This window comes from Puntigrus tetrazona, chromosome 7 (assembly GCF_018831695.1).
Source record: "Puntigrus tetrazona isolate hp1 chromosome 7, ASM1883169v1, whole genome shotgun sequence".
Lineage (NCBI taxonomy): Eukaryota > Metazoa > Chordata > Actinopteri > Cypriniformes > Cyprinidae > Puntigrus > Puntigrus tetrazona.
The window spans coordinates 24,633,276-24,659,200 of record NC_056705.1 but is presented as its reverse complement, the minus strand read 5'-3'; the positions used below and the strand labels follow the sequence as shown (position 1 = coordinate 24,659,200).

The following is a 25,925-nucleotide window of genomic DNA, read 5'->3' as shown; positions in this document are numbered from 1 at the left end:
CTCATATTTCCATGGTCATGTTTCACACGTATCGTCCGCATGCGTACGCACTCAAGGACGTAAACTAACAGTCATCAGTCACCGAGGAAATCTCAGACACCTCATCAAACGTGGGTCTTAATGTGTCTGACATAAACTTTCTGACGTGCATACATCTCTGTCCGCTGGCAGAAGTTGTCACGTGTAGCGTAGAAAGCAATCATTTAGGTTTGAGTGTTTATTTCAGTTATCATCTATAAATAAGCATGATATATTTATCATTTTATGTCGTAACATATTGTGGCAGAAGTGAATTAATTTTTTAAATGTTCATAATGTTTTATTTGTGAAACCAGATAACTCAAAAATCATGATTTTTTATTTATATTACAGTATGTTATCATGTTTTTTATTGTGTATTATTGTTTTTGCTTTATTTTGTAGTTATTATTAACCAGATTTGTTAAGAGTAATTAACAACATATTAACAACATAAATACAATGTGGGTTTTTTTAATTTTAGAAAATTGTTAAAAATGGATCTGTTTTTACAAATGAACTCTTCATTTACAGAATGCTTATAATGAGCATAATGAATCCATCTCTTAAACTTTGTTTTTGTCTTGTCTAGAATCACTGAAGTTATCTGAAATAAGTGTTTATATTAGGACTGTTTCAGACCTGCTGGGACAACATTCGCCATTGAGTAGCCTAGTATCTGAATGACTCGTCATTTCCATATATATAGAGAAGTGGCATTCATCCGCAAGATGCATGTAGTTTTTTTACCCACTAGAGTGCCAACGATTACGTATAGTGTGCCTTTAATTATTTACATTATTTATTTTTTCCTTTGTTTTGCTGATAAGTATCAGAAGCGGGACAGAGTCCCATTATAATGTTTGTTAGGTTACTTTTTTAGACACAAATGTAGAACAAAAAAGTTGACTGTGGAAAAAGCTTTAATTTCACAATCTTTGTCAATCCAGCTGTTCTTCTGATCTATTAAAGTGTGCGTTGTAGCCTGCAGAAAATGTGTGTACTCTGTGTGTGACGGTCCGTCTGTGCAAATTCGATATGGACAGGACTGACAATCTTTATGTCCTTGATTTCAAACTATGCTGCGCTATATCCAGTGGGCCGTAATGATATATTTATGTCATATTCACTGAGAAAATATGATTCCCAGTGCACGCAGACTTAAAAGATTTCTGCAGCTGTAGCCTGCGGAAATCTATTAAATCTGTGATCATTGGGAATCATATTTTCCCAAAAAGAAAAAGTTATGCTAATTTGCGATTAATCGCAACCAGAAAAAATGATTTTTACTATATATATATATATATATATATATATATATATATATATATATATATATATATATATATGTACTGTGTATATTTATTATGTATAGAGACACACAAAATATTCACAATTATTAATTTGACAGAAGTAATAATAATAAAAAATAATAATAACAAATATCATAGAACAGTATGACAAGTTGCTTTCTAAAATAAATCTTAATCATACTTCAGAAAACATACCTTTTTTTCATATTTAGATGAAAAATAAATCCCATCCTTAAATTAGTATCGTCATATCATACTGAATACTGAATATAACTCTCTTAGATTTCGTCATCTTTCGTCAAAAAATCCTTGTTGCTCGACCTCAATAGTTTCCTTAGTGTAAGTGTCTTTTAACACTTGCTTTTTTTGCTGCTTTCCCTCAAGGACAGTTGTGGTACCTCATATTCCTCGCTGGAGTCGAGTCATCAGGGCTTCACTTTGTGTTGCTTCAGGGAGAGTAAGAGATGCACCTTCACTTCGGCCTAAATCAAGCCGTGCACATCCCAGTCTTTGCAGTGAACGTTTTTCTTGTTGTTTCCGACAGCTCCAGATACCTGTAGCTGCAGCGCAGGCACGCTTGCTGGTCAGACGCTTACCAAGCTGTCAGAGTGCTGTGGAACATGCTTTACAAACAATTACCACACCATCTGCACTGTCAGTGAGCTGTTTAGCATTAGCGTCTCAGTTTCTCTCCCACTCTCACTCTCTCTTTGTGCGTCTCTTTTTGTGCTTCTTATTTTTCCTCTTTCTTCTCAATTCATCCAAGCCATGGGTTAATGAAGAGGAGGTTAGGAGAGCAGCATGGATTGTTTGTTTGTCTGACTTTCTTCGTTTTGATCTTGTTAAGGCCTGGAGCTGTGATGTTTTTTCATCGTGGAAGTCTCACAGCGTGAGCGAGCGCTTGTGCACATCTGAACAACAAAACACACTTTTATGAGTTTATTCCACAGAAGCTCTTACACCATGGCCAGAGGTATTATTGAAACATCGGTAGGGAGAGAGAGAGAGAGAAAAGAAGATATATATATATATATATATATATATATATATATATATATATATATATATATATATATATATATATATATATATGTGTTTTTTTGTTTTTTTTCAAGTTCAGAACGTGGACACAGTGGTGCGGTAAATGGAAATAATTGATTTATTTGTTCATTCCAAGTCATTTTTTGTTTATTGAAGAAGATTGCTTTCTCTTCTGCTCCGCAGGTACATCAGTAACGAGAGTAACCGCAACCGACGCGGACGACCCGGTGTATGGAAACAGTGCCAGACTGGTCTACAGCATTCTGGAGGGCCAACCTTATTTCTCCATCGACCAAACCACTGGTAAGTTAATCAATCCACAATGTCCAGATGGTCATGAATCATTCAAATGACTCAACAAGCTTGTTATTATGCTTAGAAATAGGTGTAAGATGAATGTCCCTTCATGTACCAAGACGAGTTTTAGGTGTTAGATCATTTATTATTGTAATCATTGTTATTATGATCATCGTTATGGGAGACAGGAAATAAATATTAGAGAAAGACCAAATAAACAAGATCATTTTAACTGAAGGACACATGCAGATGCTGATTTTGTTCTGTAATAGCGCACAAAGCAATTTGCGGCTTCTGATTTAAATGACAGGGCTATCTTTGAATTCCATCTGCATTCTGCTTCCTTTTCAACCTTGACTTTGTTTTTTCCCTAATTGCATTTTCAGCTGACTTGTTAACAGTGTGTCTGTAAGCAACATGATTAAATAATGGTGAAATTACATTAATAAGCAATGAGATGGAAATGAACAGCGCGTAATTTGGAAAAACAACAGACAATAAACAAGTCCTGTATCTGTCCAAATTGTATGTGCATATTAAATGAACAGACTTTAAATATCAATACTGTTTTTTTTTTTTTTTTTTTTACTCACGAGAACACCTTGTGCACTTCATAACCCCGTGCATTCCAATCACTCACTGTCAGCTTTGTCTAAAAATGCAAATGGTCGAGAGAAGGTGCAAAAGCCCGAATTGAGGTGCTTCGTGCGTGGTTTGCGTGATTGCCGAACACACGCAGATGGCTTATTCAAGTGAGCCAGATGTTTTAATGAATGTTAATGAAAAATAAGAGGTAAAGGGAAAACAACCATTAGAAACCATTTGACACTTCCAACACCTCGTAGGAAATGAGACACACTTGATAAATAAGTAAACATCATGCACCAATTCATTACTTGGTTAATGGCTTGCAAAGAGGAAAAAAACTAAATAAATAAATAAACGAAAGGAAAGTAAACCTCCAAATACCTATGGAAATGAATGTTTGTGTTGCCTCGCTTCTGTGATCATCAGGAATTCATTTGAATAGATAATGATAAATCAGGATGACAATAAAATGAGTTTTGCAGCGTTGCAATGCGTGCGGCGCGCACACACATCTACATCCAGCACGCAGGGAGGCCTGCGTTTCCGTATTCCTATTGACAATCAGAGCACTTCACCTCTAAAAATGCACCTCCTTAGTTCGCTGAAATTATCCTGGTCTGTTGGTCTCCATGACAGAACAAGAAACAAAGACATGTAAGTGCAGCATAAAAAAAAAGTCTAGCAGACAATGAATGCACGCTGTGAATTATTCATGCGTAATGGAACCGGAGCTGGTCCTACAACGCTCTTACCTTTCTTCCTGTAGAATGCCTTTGTTTCCTTAGTTCTTTACTTCTATTATTTGACAATCTCTTTAATGTAGTCGCTTCTTATTATAGTTTTCCATTCTTTATACAAAAACTTAATTGATTGTGTAAGATTGCACGTCTGTGAAGACTCTCAGTCATCCGGTCTCACAGAATGTACAGCGTAGCATATTTTTCTGTTTACGAATAGGTTTTGTCACTTCAGCAAGTGACTTCATCAGGATGAGGGTGATTTCCCAGGGCTTAAGCTTGTTGTACGTCATAGAGACATAAGACTTGCAAATTGCAGTGGGAATCGCCTCCACGATGGTAAAAACCGTGGTCGTGGTGTGAATTGGGGCGAAACGTCTGGGGTTAAGATGAAAGGATAGTGTTAAATGGCGGGAAATCTCAATCTATAGCCAAAGAAAAAGTGCAAAACATCTGCAATGAAAAGGAAAAATAAGACCGGATGCTTTAAAAATATATTTAGCCACATTATTGGCAAATAAATAAATGAATGTGTCATAGCTTTTATTTAGTACTAGTGCTGTCAAACTGTGAATTGTGATTAAGGTTTTGTTTACATAATGCGTGCATTATGTATATTTATAATGTATATATAAACACACACATACAGCATATATTTTCGAAAATATTTACTTGTATCTACGTATACATAATACATCATTTATATCATACAGAAACATATTTAATACAAAAACGTAATGTTATATATAATATGCAGACCTTTTATTTTAGATGCGACTAATCGTGATGAATTGTTTGACAACACAGTTTAATACAGAATCTTTCATTTTATTATACTTCGGTTTTTATTGTCGGAGTAGATTACCTATGGGCGTTTTGGGGTTTTTATTTATTTATAAATCAATGATGGTGCATACAGTATTAAAGATTATAAGAGACAGACAGCATAATTCGCATTCAGTCGGAATATAAATGACTCCAGGTGCTGGGACAAGTCCTCAGCAAACAAACAAGCTAATTTGCAATGCCAAATGAAAGCAGCCCAGGCAATGCGTGGCACACAGTAAACTGGTCGGGGTGTCAAGGACAAGGGAAGAGCTAACAGATTTTGCAAACTGCAAACCTCAGAATGTACAACAGCATGTTTATTTAGACCATGTTCAATTTGAATAGCATATTCTTATGTATTTCAATGAGTTTCAATGCATTATTTTGTTGTTTTGTTCTTTATAAGATGTAATTATTATATGCAAATTGATGTATTTATTGTTATTGCTATAGCAATCATTAGGGTGGCTCTGGCAGGGATGGATCGTGAGATGAGGGAAGAGTATCTTGTTGTCATTCAAGCAAAAGACATGGGAGGTCACATGGGTGGGTTGTCAGGAACCACCACTGTGACAGTCACTCTTACTGATATCAACGATAACCCACCAAAGTTCTCAAAGGGTAAGAGAGACCCTCTTTTATTGACTATTATATACTACGGTTCAAAAGTTTGGGGTCAGTAAGATTTATTTTGAAATTTAATCAGCAAGGATGCATTAATAAAATCAAAACTGACCGTTTTCATTGCTATCAGCAAATCTGGTAACACTTTAAAATAAGGTTCCATTTGTTAGCATTAGTTAACTACATTAGTCAACGTAAACCAACTGTGAAAAATACTTCTAAAGCCTTAAATAAACAGATGGTTTTCCCCAAAAAATGTTTACAAATTGTTGCCTAGTATTTAAGTTGTTTGTCACCTTATAGACAAGATCTCCTATGTTCTTGTACTTCATATCTAAAGGCTCTTATGAGTTCACTATTCCTGAGGATCTTGTCATCGGGAAACCTGGAGGAAGAGTAAAAGCGAATGACAGAGACATCGGGGAAAATGCTAAATCAACTTACACCATCATAGGTGGAGATGAGAGGGATGTCTTTGAGATTGTCACTGATGCTCAGACACAAGAGGGAATCCTCAGACTCAAGAAGGTAAGACCAGAAAAGTCGGCTTAATGTGCCATAGGGACTCTATAACAGTTGTAAACTGTCTGTTACAGGATCATCACTGGGCTGCATATTGTGAAAAATATGAAAAGTGGCTCATTACCGATGACAAATGACTGTTAATATTGCAGAGACAGAACCTCTCAGTATGTATTGCAGGGGTCGGAAACCTATTTGACACGGCGTGCCATTTCAAATGTAATTTCAAACACTGTGCCATACCCTCCAAAAAGAAAGAATTAATCATGCAAATTAATTAATTATGCAAATTACCGCCTTAGTGTTCAGTGTTTTACTCTTTTTAAGGTTGGCTACATTATATTCACTGGTGTTGTTGTGTTTGTTGTTCCCAATGAGTTATGTGTCATGCGGTGATAAGCTGAGTGCATCTTTTTGTATAATTATAATGTTGTTAGGGTTACAGTCATTCTGCTTTGTGTAGTGGATAAAAACGATTGTGTTACAAAACTCAAAAAAAGATAGCAGTAACTTTATTTATAGCAAAAAGCAACAAATACAGCAGAACAAACTGTGGCCTATCACCTGATCAAATAGTGAAGAAAATAGCGTTTGGCTTCCCATTCAGCTCGTAACAAAATAATACAGGTTACAGGTTGCAAGAGTTACAGTAGACTGACATGGAAGTGCTAGCAGCGAAGTATTTATTTTATTTATTTAATATTTTTTTTAATACAGACCTAAAATAAAATAAATGTAACAAATGGCGAAGGTGTCTGACCCCTGCTGGGTACTCTTTTTTTGCAATAACTACTAGATTTTCTTAGACATATTTTTTACAGCTGAAATTGCACACTTAGAGTCCTTGTATACAACTAAAATTGGAAGTAATACTGCAGTCCAGGTGTTCTGAGGTTTGAGAACTACTGTAACTCTGAACCCCTTGACTTTCTGTGCTCAATTCTCAGCTCTTTTGTAGCTGCGTATATTTGCATATGGAATGGCCATTGTATGCAAATGAAGAACCCTTCATGGTGGATGAGAGGACAATGAAGCCCTTTTATCTTACAGGAACATCTACTTTGCAACTGTGCGGCAACATTTCTGCACGGAAAATGTAACAAAAATATGGGATTATATACATAATAAATTTGCTATTTATTTTCAATTACATGTCTAACATATACAACGTTAAAAGTGTACGTGATCACAAGTCTGAGCACATTATGATATAAGCAACATAATGAGTATGTCATGTGGCAATTAGTCTCGAGGACTTGGGCATGATCTCTATTAATAAGAAGAATTATACCAGAATTAAACATATTACATGCCTTATTCAACAGTTTGTTACAATTTCCTTAGCCACAGTTGTCTGTAATTTGTTCCTGTGCATTTTAGATGCAGACATTTATGGGTTTTTTTTAAGTGTTATAATTAATAAATAAATAATACAAATAAAATAAAATAAATAATGAATAATAATCATTTAAATTACATATAATTAAAAAATATATATATATATATATATATATATATATATATATATATATATATATATAGTAGTTTTTTCAAATGAAACAGTGAGAACATTCTTCATACTGCAGTTGCTGTCATAAATGCAGCTGAATGTCGTAACAGATTTGAAGACCTGTTTTAAGACCTTTTTTTTCTCCCCACAGCAGCTCACTCCATTCCCTGCTTAAATTTTAAGATACTTTTGCAACATCAAAGTATATCGAAATGAACTGTATTGATCTATACCTCCTATATCTTATTTGAAAACATATTGATATACCTTACAAACAGAATTTTATATATGAAGTTAATTTCATATACACAGCACTTCTCGTGTAGTGGTTAAAATACACATCCATAATGAACTGGAAGACCCATCCAAAAATGTTTGGCACAAATGTATGTACTCTTACACCCTCGACAGTAAATACCCCTTGAATATGATCATTTTCACGTAAAAGAAAGGGAAGAAAATCCAGAGACAAAGCGAGAAATAATAATAAAAAAAAGCAGTTACTCGGTTTGTCCCAGGTCTCTCGCAGCTGAATGCGTAATGGCATGCCTGTTTTTCCTCGTCTTCTCATCCCATAGCACTTGGCCTGGAATCTGTTGTCTGCATTACTAATAGCATGATGGATGGCATTGCATGAGAAAAACAGGCAATCAACAGCCCACTCCCCGCTAACCTCTATACCTCCAGACGGTGCCTGAGTTCAGGAGAGCAGAACAAGCTTGTAAAGCACACAACCCTTATTTTTCTTCAATTTTTTCCACCTGCCACTGTGCGCAGATACAGATTTTCCCCAGGCTCTGGTGCTGAGTCGACGTGTGCCAAATATTATCTGCAGCAAGTTGGCCGACGCAGCCCTCACCAACAATTAAATTTTGATTTAAGTTCTGCTAAATATCGAATGGTCATGACCAAGGAGCCTTTGTAGCAAGGTTAAACATATTGATCTGGGTGAGATGCCACAGGCTCAGACAGTCAAGATACTGCTTTGTTGTAAAAGGATGCAGGCTGTGGTGGTGAAGAGGGTTGCTGTACTTCCCCCGCTGCTGATCTTTGATGCTTCTAAATGTCCCTGTAAACACACTCACACCGTGCTGGGAGTTTTTAGATGCTTTTAAACATATATTTATATGTGGTAAAATCAGTCACAGCCGTGTGGTTTAGTATGCGTTCAGGCTACATGAAAGCCTGAACTGCATCATCTGGTAACGACGGAGGTCAAGTGACAGCCGTAGTCATATTCGGGCCTTTCCGCACAATGAGTGCCAAAATGGAGACCCAGAGGGATGCAGAAGTGCCAATTTCACTGTAGAGAGTCAAATGGCATGCATGACTATCAAAAGAATGAGGTGTTGGCATGATATTTTTAGATGGAACAGATTTGCAGTGTCTGAGATGAGAGGAGCTTGTTTCAGTCTTGCCAATATGCAAAGCTGCATTTGAATGGCGTTCTCTAAAATCTCGACTACAATTAAATGGTAACATTTCAAGCATGTTGCATGGTAAAAGAGAACTTTATTTTCTTTCTTTCTATCTCTCTCTTCGGATGTTCAGATTTCATTTACCCATTTTTATATATGCTGTCGTAAATGGGAGTGATACATATTTTAGCAAAACATATTTTCATGCATATATTATAGTCAGAACTTTCTTTCTTTCTTGCTTTCTTTCTCTTCAGATGTTCAGATTTTATTTACGCATATATATGTGTGTGTATATATATATATATATATATATATATATATATATATATATATATATATATTATTTATTTATTTATTTATTTATTTATATTTAAGACATAAAACTCTATGAACTGTCACCAAAATTCAATAGTCTCGAACAGCACTGACCTTTTCCAAAGCAAGCAAGGTGCCAGACTGCAGCTTGTTCTAAATTTTACATCATAGGGACACTTTTGCTTGTAAAGTCCTACTGAAAGGTTCAGTGTTATTTGCACAACCTACTTTCCCCCTATTTTCCATTTTAAAGAGTTCCGGGTGCTACATAGAAATGTAGCTCAGTGATTTCTTTATTTTTCTGTTCTGAAACATTTATTGTATTTAGATGCTTTCAATCTTTTATTAGAACTAGTGGTGAAAAAGACAGGAAATTATTGGAAGAGAGAGGACTGATGGGAAAGGGTCATAAAGTTTTAGAATTCTGTGTGAATAGCTTTGAAGGAGCTAAGGAGTAGAGAATGAAGTAAAGGTGCACCAGTCAACCATATCAAGAGCTCTGTATTACGCTGTGCTGTACAAGAAGATGGCACAAAAGAAGTACTTTGTGACAGCACATCTGGAGTTGACAGAAAGCCTAATAGTGAAAGCAATGAATTAAAAAAGTATGTCAGTATATACACTACCCCTCCAATTACAGATTGAAATAAATTAACAAAAATTAGTTTCTAAGTCAAACACGGGTTGTTGTTAAATGATTTAAATGACTAATATAAAGAAATTATTTGCACAATGCTGCCCAGCACAAACAACATTTATTTGTTTTTACATTTTTATTTATTTATATATTTTATTTTATTATATAGTCAAATAGCCCACAAGACTATCCAAGGGTCTGAATACTTTTGAACATTTTTTACCGCCTGTGTTTTTTTTCTCTGTCTCGACATGACGGTAGTAGCAAGGGAGGGGTGAAAATAAAATGAAATAAATTCCTCCCAATAGCTTTGTGGGCTGCAGCAGACAGAGGTACATGGGCTGTTCTCATCCGGGTCCCCTGCTGTCAGCCGCACTGACTTCAAAGTGTGCTGATAGAGGAACTCCAGCTGCTCTTCTCTCCCAGCTGGGGCTGCTCTCGGCCCGGCTCCAGTGTCCGTCTGACCTCCCCTGTGGGACAGAGGCTTTTGTTTTTTTCTTTCTTTTTTTTTTTTGATAACATAAACAAATGCTTCATTCTAGTACTTAATTCCTATAGCTTGTTTCTTTTTCATGTATACTTCAGCAGTCAGGTCTGGTTTAGTTTCTGTTAATTAAAGAGAAAAGGGGGAGACTTGAGCCCTTTTTCGAGTTCAAATGAGGTAGCGAGAGATGTGATTCAGAACACAATGGAGAAACAGAGGTGAAAATATAAAACTGCTCTCTGTGTCATGTTTTCTTTACTGTGGCATGTGCGTACACAGGTGGGGTGAACATGGGGGCTTTCCTCATACACTGAAATCACAAATATTTATCCTGGAGTACAAATAATTCCCAAATTGTATTTTATCTGCTACTTCAATAATACCTTACCATTGGATAATTGCCTCAGAGAATACATTAACAATGTTAACGTCATGGTATTGTGGGCAAGGATTAATTTTGTTTTCAGACAACACAAACACACAAATTGTATTTTTCATGATTTCTTAACAATTTGCAATGCAGTCCTTGTGTTTCCATTAGATTAACCTTATTTGCAGCCTCATTTAAATCCCAAACACATGCTGTCTCTGCCACAAATTAATAACACATCCCACGCTCCAGGTGAAAGTGTGGTTATTGCCACTAAATATTATTTTTGTTCACCCTGCTATTGGGCTCGCAGCAGCTTAAATCTTATCCGTTGCAAGGTGGGAGGTGCAATTACAGTCAGTCCTGCAAGCCCAGCAAACTGAGTCCGCTAAAACCAGCAAAAACTGTTTGTCTTTGTTTTTGTGCCCATTAATAATAAACATCTCCTTTTTCTCTATTTTCCAGCCTCTGGACTTTGAGTCTAAAAGATCCTACAACCTAACAGTGGTGGCGACCAACATACGCGCCGATTCGATTACTGGTGGGCCTTACATGGACCAGGCCACGGTCAAAGTTGTCGTTGAGGATGCGGACGAACCCCCTGTCTTCACGAAGTCCACTTATCTCTTCGACGTGCATGAAAACGCTGCGATCAACACAGTCATAGGAGCGGTAGCGGCAAGAGACCAGGATGCCACACACAGCCAAGTCAGGTAAAGGCAATCATTTCTAGCCCACGTGACCTCTGTTGTCCTCCTTGGCGAAATTAGGCCAAAAAAACTTCTTCATTAAACCAAGGGAAGATCAAGCTCAAGCTTCTGCATCAATCTAATATCCAAGTGCTCCTTCACCGCTGCATCCTGCCAGCCATTAAACGCTGCTGATGAAATTGCCTGTAGAGGTGCATTTGCATTCAGACTAAATGGAGCTCTCACCTCAACAGAATTGGTTGTACTGGGAAAGCGAGAGGGAGAGAGATAGGACAATGACACAATAAGATTCCACCCCTTCCTCTCACTGATGTATTTCACTTCTGTGACTTCCTACTTGAAAAATTACAAGGGCACCTTCAGTATAGGTTATACAGCCAATTTCTCTCAGTCCAACCTAGCATTCCATTAATTCTCCAGTGACTTGCGATGTTTCAGGGACAACATGCAACAGGTTGTGTAATTACACGGGGAACTGGGAGCAGGGAAGAAATCAGAGATTGGGTTTCAACGCAGCGATGGAGTTTACACCAAGTGAACGTTCTCATGTGTGTGATATATTTATTCCACGGATGTGCAATATATCGAAATAAAATCGAAATGGCTTAGTGGATTATTATATTGCAAAGGCTGTGTTTTAATTAAATATATGCTCTGTGCGTTTCAAAGTGAAGCGCGCCGCTGTGTTACTTTATGCATAAGCAGCTCATGATCCTGTGTGTTTTTAGCATCTCAGAGCAGCTCAGTTCATAGTAAATGCTGCTCTGCCACATCTGATTTTTAGTCTTATTAAATGGATCAAAATAGTGACAATGTGGCTTATGACAAATAAAGTATAAAGTTCTAAAAAGTGTTAACACCATTTTTCTTCAGCCTTAAAAAGATGGTTAGCCTTAAGAGTATGTTTGATTTTAATCATTTTTATTTCATATACTACCAATATTTTATATTAAAGTCCTATTCAAGTTTCATTTCAAAAAAGAAATCCAATCTCCATGTCTCTCTTTTGCACAATAGGCGTTTGTTCTACATTGTAGTGTACTTGTTTATGTCACTTTGTATTTCATAGCTATTTCCTTGAGCTGTCGCTTCAAAATATGAGGTATAATCATTTCAGAGTGATTTAAATGTTCCAGCTGTGACATCTGTGCACAGTTTGCATTATTAGGAAGAAAATCTATGGCATTTGTTCCCAAAGTGTGAATTTTTTAATTTTTATTTTTTCCTTCTTCCTCCCCGAATTTGTCTGGTCTGACATGCTGGCTTTTTGTGTGATGAATTTCTTCTATCCTGAGGCCATCGAGAAGATTGTGTTAAGCTAAACATCACAAAGTAGTTTAAAGCATTAAGAGATAAATTATCTTTTCTAATACGATCAAACGATTTTCGGTTGTTTGACTTTTTTGCTGAATTCTGAACCATAAAGTGGTAGGGCTGCATGTCTTCCCAAAAGAAGCAGAACTGTTGAAGTAATTTTAAAAGGTAAAAGCCACTTAGTAAATAAGAAACCTGATTTTGAAAAGAATTTAAAAAGATTACTGACTTTATCCTGCAAATAACCCATGCTGAATTTCATACAGAAATAAGATAACTAGACCTCACCTCAAATGACAAAATTTCTGCTTGAATACAGCTAATTGTGCATATCGGTGTGGTTGTCACATCAATGGCAGAAGCAATCAAGGTGAAACGGGCAAGAATAAAATAAAAAAAGAGTGTAAGTGTGGCTTTTAAAGGACTCTGGTTAAATGAAAATGTCAGTTTTAATCGCAGCTCGACATGGAAACAGTAATTCACAGAAACATTGTTTCACATCAGTCTGACCTCTCAGACCATTCCTACCTTCAGCCTTTCCATCTCTCTCTCTCTCCTTATAAGATTGCAGGGTTTCTCTTGTTATTGTGAAACTGACGTGCATCAAATGGTGCCAAGCTGAGTCCAAGTTCAAATTAGCCCTGTTAGGAGTATTGTCTATCTGTCAAAAGAAGTGTGAGTGTAATCAGTGGGGATCTTTTAACCTTCTCTGACAGAAGTCCCTCTGGCTCCAGATCTTGTTGTGGCACCTGATATCTAACATATGCTAATATGTGGTGACTGCTCTTGATGGCGATTGTGTTATACGGATGTACGCTTTACTTATAGAGGAGGCAGAGTCATTCGTTTCGGTTACTGCACATTTACAGAGTGCAGCCTACTGGAAAATATTTGGTACAGTGGAATAAATTGTGCTTCTGCGAAACTCCTCTTAATTACTCTTTTACTCGACATAATAACTACATGGCAAAAGGCCTAGAGAACATGTTCTATCCTGTGCTTTTTTTAGTGAAAAAAAAGAAAGAAGAAAAAAAAGATGTGTAAATAAAAATAGGATTATTAAAATCGCAAAAACTATTTCTTCTTCTTCTACTCTTTGTATTCTACTTCTTCTTTCTACATTTACTTAATTCTGTCATTTTTATTCATTGCTTAATTTAATCAAATGTTCACACATTAGAGATGTACATTAGATTTACATTAGAGTCCTCAGGTTGCGGTATAATTGCATAAGCAAATAGGGCTGCTGAGTAATACTAATCAACAACATGCACTTCATATGTGATTATTTTTTTGAGTGACTTCTAATTAAATGCCGTTTTTTGCTACCCTTAATTATATTAACGTGTAAGATGTGGATTGGCCCTTAGAGTTATAAACAATATAGTAATATACACTGATGATGTACATCAACATATTTGAATATATACTTTTCATAAATGTAAAAATTATAATACATTTTTGTTTTCAGAAATGTCTGTCTATGAAAACAAGGTATTTTAATCAGCCTGTAAATTCGTCTTTTTTTTTTTGATATGAGGAGTTTATCACCGTAAACGCAAAATATCAAAATCCAAACTACGCACTTCATCAAAATAACCTTTGACCCTTTAAATGTTTTTGTTCCCTTCTTTTTTTCACCCTTGAAAAATCCCACGGAATAATTAATTACAGATTTGATTGTTTGTTTCTGTTTTTTCTCCCACTACATTCCCCACTCCGACTTTGTCAGTTTGATTGACACATAGCAGAACATTTCAGGGTCTGTCTCTCGGTGGTACGTGGAGCTGTCAGAGCTTGACTGAAATCCACTCAGCCTCCTGGAGACTGTTCCCAGGTGGGAATGCTGTCTGGCTGCCTGCACAGCAGCAGAGCACTCCTCCTGGACTTCCACCCTCAGTCTCAGGATCTCTACCACGGCTGAACATTTTCCTCATGTTCAATATCCAGACCGATGAATTATTTCTTTTCTTTTTTTTTTTCTTTTTAAATTTGACAACTCATTCCTTATCCACTTGGGCCTTCTTAAATGTTATACTTCACAGTCTTATTTGAGAGAATGCCAAAGTAGACTTTACCCTGATTTTTCCACGTAAAGTAAATTATAGGTGCATAAGAACAAGGCTGAATATAAATGTTATATATTTCTGTGTGAAATCTCAGATTTTTTGAACTATGATCAAAAGTATATCTTCAGAAATAAAATTTAAACGATTTATGATGTCATTTTAACTTGTGTAATAAAGGATTTATCTCTTTTTCTTTCTCTGTTTTTCGTCTACAGTCAAAAGAGATAACTTTTTGGATCATTTTAACTCATGCACTAAAAGGATTTTATTTTCTCTCTTTCTCTTTGTTTTTCCTGTACAGGTATTTTATCGATAGACACACAGATTTAGAGAGGCAGTTCAACATTAATGTTGATGACGGGAAGATCACATTAGCTAAATCTCTGGATCGAGAGACGGATATGTGGCACAACATCACCGTGACAGCCACCGAAGTTCGTAAGTGCAATTTTCTTTTTCTTCCTCTTTCGATTGAAACATTAAATGTTTTATGTTTCGAAATGATTATATAACAATATCAAAGAGATTGTTACAGTAATGTGCAAAGAGATCGTTAAAATCTGTGTAGAGGCACTTCAGACCAATAAAAATTTCACATGGCAGTTAACATCTTTGCTAATTATGTAACAGGATTTACAACGAAGAAACAAATGCAGGTATATAAAGGCACTAAGATAAAAAGGCCAAAACCTGGGCTCTAACTATAAATGAACCATAAGAGCTAATGTAATAGAAGCTTTACCTTACACCTCAGGTACTAATTTGCCGTCGACAGATTTTAAGGTGCTAAAGTTTCCTCTCAGAAACCGAAGACAGAGATTTTACTGAATTAAACAGCTCAGCAGTCAATTCATGGGCATCTAATGAGTAATTTCTACTCACGCCAGAGCTGTTTGCTGTACATAACAGATAAAAGAACATCTGTTGACTGGATAAAGAACTTATTAAACACAAGCTGTGGACCAGAAATAAACACTGCACAAGCCATCCATAAACCTCGAGATTCATTTTGATTGGCATGTACAGCTACATTATTCAGATACTGGAGCCAAAAATCTTTCCCTGGAGGAGGAAAAAATACTGATGTTGTCATATACAATTAACATAAGATGTCTTTGAGCTCAAAGAGCTGAATAAACTGAATTATTTAAGGGCTCCTCAGATAGCAACATTGCATGTGAAGTTAAGCGTGCAAAATGTTCATCTTTCCCAGTGTTTTAACATGATGACCAACAAATCTGGATTTTTTTTTGGCTAATGCCTTTGGTGAAACAGAATTTGAACAAAAATGTCTGTACGGCATGGCTATGAATATGAATCTGCGCTACTGCATTATGTTGAAACGTCTGGTCAAGGCTCATGAGCTTCTTTCTTTTTTTTTTTTTTTTTTAAGTAAGAGTGATCAAGGAGCGAAATTAATTGACAGGTCAAATGCATTTCAAATGCTGTTTGCTGTTCTAAGTGTCACACATTACAGCAGTATGAAAAAGCAGCCCTGAATTACCCGTAAGCTGTTAAGGTACCATGTCATGTGCTAAAGCCAAACGAATAGATAATTGCTTTAAAAGTCAGCGGTTGCAACCCTAATTAAATACAATCATTTACATGGGTCCTCAAAAGGGACTGCGAATTACTGCCAATGAATAATTCCAATGAAAAGTTAATCTAATTAAATTGCCCTTTATTGTCTTCTAGACTTCAGCTGCCACCGTTTTATTAATATTCATTTTTTTAACCTTCATGTATAAAACATGCACCTGTACAGGGGATTTTAAAAGCACTTTGAATGAGTTTTTTTCCCTGCCGTAATCCTGTTTTGCATACTTGATAATGTCTAAAGCTCAGACTGATGCTGCGTCTCATCTGTCTCTCCATCAACCCAGAGGACGGGAGAAAAAAAGGAGAGGAAGAGAGCAAAAGAAATAGTTGTGAGACAGAAAGAGACCGAAAATAACTGGGTCATTGTATTTACCTGGGATTTGCAATAGCTGCCTTCTATATTTGGCCGCCGCACTCCTGTTTTCAGTGTTTTAATAGCTTGTCTCTTTTCACATTAGGAAACCACAGCCAGATTTCCAGAGCTATAGTGGCAATCAAAGTGCTGGACATAAACGACAACGCCCCTGAGTTCGCCACCGAATACGAAGCTTTCCTTTGTGAAAACGGCAAACCTGGACAGGTAAGAGGGCATCAATCAGACCCGCCAGCAGCATCTCCCTCTCGCAGCTCCTCCGTAACGATCAGCCACGGTAAATTACAGCCTATTGATTTAAGAGAGAGAAGTAAGAGACACCTGGGTGGCCTTTTTTAGCTACTCACTCTCTCTCTCTGCTACTGCAGAAAATGAAAACAATCAGATCCATTCAGGCCCGGTCAGAGCCTGCATCTCTCTAGCCGACATGCAGTGTCTGTGACTAACAGTATCAGTATGTACTTCCTCATCCTCCGCCCTCTAACACAGTCACCGTAAGAACATTCTCCATCCATGTGGGGAAAAGAATGACCGCGACGACGGCTGGGTCCTGCTTTTCAGCGAGCTGTAAATCATAAAGAAAAAGAACATGTCTTGAACAGGGGTGGCAGATATATAGATGGACTTGGCACAGAAAAGTGGGCTGCCAAAGCCTGCGCCCCTTAGCTTAGGGTCTCTACTTTTATGTGTGAATGGGACAGATTTTTCATCTCGTGTTGGCTGCTGTCAGTGTCTGGCCTCATATGATGTCAAAAAGAGAGTAATGGATGGCTGGTCCCTGTCTTTGTGTCTGTGTCCACAGGTGATTCAAACCATCAGCGCAGTGGACAAAGACAATCCTTCCCAGGGACACACTTTCCACTACCGCCTGGAGATGCTCAACAATCCCAATTTTACCATCAAAAACAATTTAGGTATGTTCGTCTACACATTTTTTTCCCTCGATTTTATGTTCAGTCACCGGTACCGTGATGCATATGTACTGGGATTGGGAAATCATTAAGGTTTTTGGAAAGAAATTCACAAAATACAAAAGATTACTGGAAACTGTGTGCACCATTAAAAAAAGTTTGCATATCATTTAAACTCTGATGTTGTTGTAAATCATTTTGGTGCAATTGGTCTTATTTTTGGGAAGGTAAAAGGCATTTTTATATAATTTTACATTTATTTATTTTATTTTATTTGTTTTATCTTATTTTTTTTATGTATTTTCCCTCTCTGTTATGCTTTGTCCATATTTAGATCTTAGACAATACAGTAGCTGTGTTCTGCCTTGAGATCCTGGCACCATTGTTTTGTTATTAAAAATGTAAGAAAACAACAATTTAGGTAAGACTGACATATGACTATGAAACACAGCAGGGAAATAAGAACGAGATGAACAGCGAGAGAGGGAGAGAAAGACATCTGTAAGCTCAAACGGTGTGTGTCAAGCACGGTCCGGAGGCATGCATTTGAAGGGGAAATCTGGTGGAATTAGTGTACCCAAAAGTTAGCAGATGCACAATTGTCTGGACATCAGCTATTTTGTACTCCCCAGTGCATTTTGAAAGAAAGCAAATGAACAGAATCCAAGCCGAGGTTTAGCGATGCAACTCGATGTAGGGTGACTTACTCAAAGCTGAGGCTGTGCAGCAGATGGTTCTAAATTTGTTTGCTAAATACACTGATTTTTTTCTTTCTTTTTTTGTATAACCTATCCGACCTTCTTTTTCACACTGCGCTCCTGCTGTTCTTGCTGCACAACCTAGTGTTGCACTATGCTTTCGAAGACTTGAGGGAGGACTGTATTGATCTAGTTCCATTTGGCATGTGGTCTTATGGCTGACCGTTGAAGGAGCTGTTGTTTTGGCTGCTCACCAAAAAGAGGAAACGTGATATTTTTGAACCAGACGGATCAGACGTTACATCAAAAGAGCTCTGCCTTCCAAGGGACAGTCATGATTTGAGTTAATATGAAAGTAAGGAAGAGTGTGAAAGGGAAAGAAATTGTGTATCACCCGAGTCTCTGTAAAGAGTTGAGTGACCAAAAATCTATATATAAATGTAAGGGAATAAATAGCTAAATAAAAAAAAATAAGAATAATCATAATAATAGCATACATTTTATACATAAAACAAAACTAAGATTTTTCACTCTTTCGGCTTAACTTTTAATTTTACTTTTTATATATATATATATATATATATATATATATATATATATATATATATATATATATATATATATATATATATATTTTTTTTTTTTTTATTATTATCATTATTATTTTTAATTTTGAAATGTTCAATTCACTAACAGTTTCTTAGTTAAAACTGTTTTACCACCATTTTTTCAGCGAACAAAAGCCATTTCAAAAGACACAAACAACAAAGAACTGGTATCAGTTATGATAAAGTTATTAAAATGAGAGTACGTTATTGTACAAAGCAGATTATTATTAATATTTAAAATTTCAGTCTTCAGTTTGTTTTAAGATGTAAAAAACAAAACATTTATGATAAGGAGAAATTATTTTTGTGTTGTTGTAAATTGCTTGCACTTAGTTGTATAGCACAGCTTCCAAATATGTCTAGCATGTACTGGATTTGGTAATATAATAAAATTCCTTCTCTTTACATTACTCAAATATAAAATAAATAGAAAGTAATAGAGAATATTATTATATAAATAATGCTATGGAGCTCGTAAATAATTCTTAAATTTGTTCACGTTGTTCTTTAATAATTTCAGTAATTCTGTTGCTAGGTATAATAACCATACTGTTTTATATCTGTTAATACAATGAACAAGAAACCCACAAAGAGGATCGGTATAAAAAAAAAGCAATTTTAAAGAGAAAAATAAAAAAAAGAAAGATGAAACAATACTGATAGGAAAAGCGTTGAACAATGGACTACTAAGACAAAGACAGACCTTGAGAATTGCAAGATGAAGCAGACAGGCGGAATGTCATTAGTGACAATCTCAGTGATATCTTGAGAGGCAGCATGTATTATGAGTCAGCCTGAGTGAGTTCAGGTTAAAGATGGCCACTCCATCTCAGAGACAGGAGAAAGCTCTGTAAGGACACCAGGCTTTGATGCACAGCCTGAGGCGTCTGGTGCACTAAGGCCGCTTTCTCATCTCTTCTGCTGTGTGTGTGTGTGTGAGTGTGTGTGAGTAAGTGTGCATGTGTGTTTGATCGCGCTTGGCATCAAAACTTGTTCCGCAATTTGACAGCATGTCCAAAGTTGTGCTATATCCTAGTGCTTTTCATCATAGTATGTGTTGTTACTTGTGATTCATGATTAAAAAGCGCAGTGTAGTGTATTGTTAGAATCCCTTAAAAAGAGAGTACACTCAAATATGAAAATGCTGTCATCATTTACTCAACCTCATGTCATTCCAAACCTGTATGCCTTTCTTGACTATCTGTTTTGAAAAAGTATAAAGAAACAGTTTTAGCGTGTATTTTAGTGTCACTGAGCTGCTATTAGAGATTTTCTTAGTATTTTGAATTAAATTACATTTTCTGATTGCATGTTAATTTTAGTTAAAGTTTTAGTAAGTTGTGTTTTGTCATGTTTGATGTTTTATAGCTTTTTTTATTCAAATTTAATTTAATTTTAGTTCCTTCAGTACATCAAGTTGAAAAATGTTGCCTTGGAAACTAGGTGAAATAAAATGCATTTATTCATTGCGTGTATATATATATATATATATATATATATATATATATATATATATATATATATGTGTACGATTAGCTAATGTTAGCCAATGTGGGTTAATTGTGTGTGTATCTATAGCTTTTTATTTTTTTAACATACAATTTCCATTAGCCCACATTAGATTAGATACAATTACTTAGATACAATGTTTCTGTCTGTGTATATTATATACTCTTAAATGAAAAGAGTATATTTCACACACTTGGATTGTGTTTAACTGTCTTCAGCTCATAACACTATTAATCATGTTTTCTGCATGCACGTGAAACTTTCCACACTGTGCATGCAGTTTTTTTCAGTCACAGTTTCACACTCAGTTTAAAGATAATGTGAAAGTAATGATATATAGGCGCAAACATAGTCTATTATGGTTCCCACCTGCACACACCAGACCTCTAGAGCTGAGCTGAGAAGGTTTGTTTGTGATGATAGCTGTAATTGGGGTGGTTGGTGATACGGAGAGGCTTATGCGAGCTAGGAACTGCCAGGACCACCAAGCTATCTTGACCTAAAAGTTATGCTTCAGGGTATCGTGACCTGAAAAAACAGAGATTGAGTACTCGAGCACAACGTAATAACTCACATATTCCACCAGAAGATTATATTAGCCTTTATTTTGCTATAAACCCAGGAGCATTTAATTTGACCGTAGCTGTGCGCAGACACGTTGAAATATAGTCAGATAAACATAGCAACAGTGACTGTGTATCAGCAAGTATTGTTTGTTGAAATAAGATACATTAGTTCAAGATAATGTTCTTCACACATAATGACACATAAAAAATATGGAACTTTAATTACATTGATAAATCAGCTCACAGCTTTTGCAGATAATTGCTTTGTGATCTCAGGGAAACAAAGAGAAAGCCATATTTACATTTTTCATTAGCATGTTTATGAGCGGAAATTAAATTCCGACCCTGTTTAGTTTACCATTATTTGTTCCAGTGAGCTTCGTGATGTCCTTTCATTCCGTGGTTTTAAATGATGAACTTCCTGTTCACCTTCATGAGAAGCAATAAATACATACATGCATACGCTAACATTGCCTCGATTTCTCCCAAGACTCTATTAAGTGATAATAGAGTGTTGGGACTCGGTTATTATGTTTCTGTCTGAGGTACTATCAAACCTTTCACTCAGTAGCTGATTTTATTCTTTTTTTAAAAATAAAAATTGAAGGCTTTAAGGGACACATTGTGCGGCGTATCAACTGAAGGAGCTCCTTGAGACACTGGAGAGCTTCAACATATGCTTGGGGTATGAGGGGGCAGATAATGAAGTTACAACTTCTGAAAAGAAACTCCAGTGGAAGCGCCAATACTTTGCTCGGTTTCTTTGTCTGCCTCCCTGAGACACTTCCACTACTCCCGTAGCCTTTCCTAAAGATTGACAGCAGAGATGAAGCTATTTATATCCATCTGTTTATTTATCGGCGGAATAGACATTGTCTTGTCGTAAATTTAATAGCGTGTCGTTTCCCTATCATTTACTTGCATGAATTGTCTTTGATTTCATACATCACAGCCAAACTTTATCTCTCCCCAGATAACTCAATCAGCGTTCTTGCCAAGCACGATTCCTTTCGGCGACAGAAACAGGAGACGTACCTCCTTCCCATCGTCGTGACTGACGATGGCGAGCCTCCGATGAGCAGCACCAACACTTTAACTATCCGGGTGTGCGGCTGCAGCAGGGACGGCATTGTGCAGTCGTGTAACGTTGAGGCTTTTGTTCTACCCATTGGTCTCAGCATGGGAGCTCTGATTGCAATTCTAGCTTGTATAATTCTACTTCTCGGTAGGTCATTTCAGCTGCCTCTTTTAGTCCTTACTAATTTTTGAATTTAAAATCCACTCTGTGATTTGCATGCAAAATTTGAATGGAAAAGGCACTTGGTAAACGAATAAAAAACAAAAATCGGTCCCACTTTATATTAAGTGTCCCTAATACCTGTGTACTGAAATAGTAACTAGATGTGTATGTGGAATGTAATTATATGTAAGTATGTACATAGTATGTAAGTAAGGTATGTAAGTACACATTGGTATATAGAATCTACAGCTGTAACTGTCCACATAATATAAAGTGTAACATTTTGGAAACTAACCACAATTTATATGTAAAGCGCAACTCAGCTGTGTAACAAACTTGTAATTACATGATAGATCCATAGGAATTGTCTACTTAATATAAAGTGCAACATTTTCTTTACCAAAAATTACTGTTAGTCTTGTTACATATTTATACTTATACTTATTTATACACTTACTCAAAAAGTGTTGTTACCAATGTCCTGTTAGGCATTTGTACTTACACACACCAATCACTGATATGCGTAGTTACACAAACATTAGAGCTGTAGATACTATGTACCAATGTGTACTTACACTGTGTACTTACATTCTACGTAACATATAGTTACTATGTAAGTACAAAGGTATTAGGGACACCATATAAAGTTGGACCCAAAAATCAAACCAAGACTAAGGTAGAGCTCACTAAGCAGATGTTCTTGTGCCTTTCAGTTATCGTGGTCTTGTTCGTGACACTGAGGAGACACAAGAATGAGCCTCTAATCATCAAAGACGACGAGGACGTGAGGGAGAACATCATCCGTTACGACGACGAGGGAGGTGGGGAGGAGGATACGGAGGCCTTTGACATCGCCACCCTGCAGAACCCAGATGGTATCAACGGTTATCTGCCTAGGAAGGACATCAAGCCCGACCTGCAGTTCATGCCCAGACAGGGTCAGCACTCGGGTCCGAACGGAGTAGACGTGGATGAATTCATCAACGTACGGCTTCACGAGGCAGACAACGACCCCACGGCTCCACCGTATGACTCCATCCAAATCTACGGCTACGAGGGCAGGGGCTCCATCGCGGGCTCACTGAGTTCCCTCGAAACGGCCTCCTCGGACTCGGACCAGAACTATGACTACCTTAGGGAGTGGGGGCCGCGCTTCAGAAGACTGGGCGAGCTCTACTCTGTGGGCGAGAGCGACAAAGAGACTTGACCTCCAAGCGAAACGGACCTTTTGCTTCCGTCCACATAACTTGTGTATTATGCTACGGGGATTGTTAGACACTGCTGTTTAAAAGGGGGTGGGGGCGCCTTTTTTAAATCTTCTTAGAGAGACCTAATAGCATTAGTCATCTACCACATCAGAGTGCATCGTAACGTCAGAACTTACCAGTGTCTATAGTAGGAGGTCAATGATTCTTGTGGAGTGTGAGTTTAGATTACCGTCACTGAGTGTCTAGCAGTATTTTGGGTATTTGTCGTTCACTGTGACCACCAGAGGCATCAGAACCTTGATTCTTGGTAGTCGCTTGAAAGGAATGGATGGAAAGAGGACTTTCGGACACCTTGTAGCCCGCTGTGGCTTGGCAGGAGGAAAAGGACTGCAGAGGCCTCAAAATGACACGCTCCCCAGCGACAACAGATCTCTTGCCGCCATTCAGCCAATCAGACAAAGGAACACTTAAAAAAAGAAGGTAAACTAAATAGCAATATATTGTCTACATTACTTATGAATGTATGTGTGGTTTAACAAATGCGAGCGCAATGAAAATACGTCACACTGGCTTTAGGATCTGCCTGCTGAGATAGCATTTGACCCTTTGATACTACGTGGCCAGATTTCTTGAGTAAACTGGAAAAGCCTCGAGGCTTGCTTTATACAACCCTTTGTATCCATATGCTTTAAGTGTGGTTCACACTCTAAGATGATTAGACTGTGTAAGACTGCGTTGAGGACAACAAGAGAATTGTGGAAACAATGAGGCCTTCGTTTTTTCAAAAGCAAGCATTAAATACAGTCGTATTCCAATGTTTTTGGAACATTGATGGTGTTTCTTCATTATTGTGTATGTTTTATATAAATATATAAATATTCATCGCCAGTCGTCTGTTTTGTGCTGCAGGTTTGAGTATATTTGTACTTTTTATTTTTTTATTTATTTATTTATTTTAGTACAAAAAAAAATTATTAGCATTTTCATTTAAAGCTTCAAGCTTTTCCTCTTTGGCTTTGTTTTTATTCTGCTGCATCACAATTTTTTTTATTCGCAATTTGAAAAGAATTTAGCTTTTCGTTAACTACACTGAGCTGTGAAATCCACAGAGGATTTGTTCTTGACCAGGAAAGAGAAGTCAATATCCTATTGACACTGTTTGTGTGTGTATATATATTCACATACTATACCCAGTGATATCAGTGATCATTCTAAGCACAATAGCTGAGAACATTTAGTTCATGTTTATATTTGACCCCTGCCATTTTTAAAATCAGAAACCAGAATCCATTGAGTAAAGAAATACAGAAACAGACATGCGTAATGTGCTGCACTGTATGATATTAGAGCAAAAAAAAAAAAAAGAAAAGAAAAAAAAGATGTACATAGAGTCATTGCTGATTCTCTTAGCTTTTCTTTGAAGTGATAGGTTTTGTCTATGCACGTTAGCTATTGCACATGGGGATCTGGCACTGGAGCTACGTGCATATTCTGTTTGTATTGATGCGATATATGGCGATTCTCTTGGACGGACAGTATATATAAAATAGTCTTTCATGCAAATCATATTTTCTACTGTGCTTTAATGCTCATACACTTGTATGTTTAATTAGCTACTCTCTGTATTGTAATCTAAGATATCCATGTATTGTTTCCTACTTTGTGAAATATATTTTTATAAATACTTGTGGGTGTAACATTTCTTAAGTCAAGTATGTCACAAGCCCTGATCCCTGTACTTGAGATCTCTTTCCTGCTTTTTTGATTTTATAAAAATGATTCTTCCATTTGTGGGTTGTCAGTTTTAAAGAAAAAAGATTTAAAATGATTACACAAGTTCAACAAAATTAAGCACATCTATCAATTTTTGCTGAGAAACCCGCTCAAATTCACAGCTTTTTTTTCTGGCGAACTAGCAAAGCATTGAATTTGAGTTTGTTGGATTTATATTTTATTGAACATAATCCCATCACTGGCCTACAGCCAGCAGTATTCCATTATGCAATCGAGTTTTTTGTCCGTCTTTCTGAGGTAAACGTAGACATTCACTCAGAATATGTTTTTATGTATTAGTTGTAATTTTGTCATTTCTGGTCTATGAAAACATGCACTAAAACGCTTTTGTCCTTTCTTGCTGGGTTATTTTCAGCATATCATGCCATAAGCACTGTGTTTTTAGAAAACATTGTGTTAAAAACTCAAGGTCTCTTTCAGTTTTTGAAGACAACGGCACGTTCTGTTTGACCGGCTCCTTACTCATTCTGTCCCCTCTTCTTTTGGTAAGTGTGGGCTGCCAAGGCAGGCTGCATCTAGAACATCTACTTTAGAAATAATAGACAGTATAAAATTAATATTAAATTGACAGCTCTACATAAAAACAAATAAGTATAAGCTTTATACCAGAGTTTAAATTTA

The 25,925-nt window shown here is 36.6% G+C and overlaps 1 protein-coding gene across 3 annotated transcripts in view; it reads left to right on the top strand.

Annotated features, from left to right (window-relative positions):
- Nucleotides 1-25,194, top strand: part of cdh8 (cadherin 8) — a 77,884-nt gene extending 52,690 nt beyond the window's left edge. For 2 of the 3 annotated variants that reach the window (XM_043245789.1, XM_043245790.1), the window contains exons 4-12: nucleotides 2,556-2,675; nucleotides 5,276-5,443; nucleotides 5,787-5,974; nucleotides 11,171-11,418; nucleotides 15,100-15,236; nucleotides 16,856-16,977; nucleotides 17,573-17,684; nucleotides 22,036-22,287; nucleotides 23,016-25,194. In XM_043245789.1, coding sequence (XP_043101724.1) covers nucleotides 2,556-2,675; nucleotides 5,276-5,443; nucleotides 5,787-5,974; nucleotides 11,171-11,418; nucleotides 15,100-15,236; nucleotides 16,856-16,977; nucleotides 17,573-17,684; nucleotides 22,036-22,287; nucleotides 23,016-23,509 — 1,841 coding nt within the window. In that variant the 3' untranslated portion in view covers nucleotides 23,510-25,194. The remainder of the gene's footprint in view (nucleotides 1-2,555; nucleotides 2,676-5,275; nucleotides 5,444-5,786; nucleotides 5,975-11,170; nucleotides 11,419-15,099; nucleotides 15,237-16,855; nucleotides 16,978-17,572; nucleotides 17,685-22,035; nucleotides 22,288-23,015) is intronic. The other variant, XM_043245791.1, reaches the window with a different exon arrangement.
- Nucleotides 25,195-25,925: the final 731 nt, after the last annotated feature.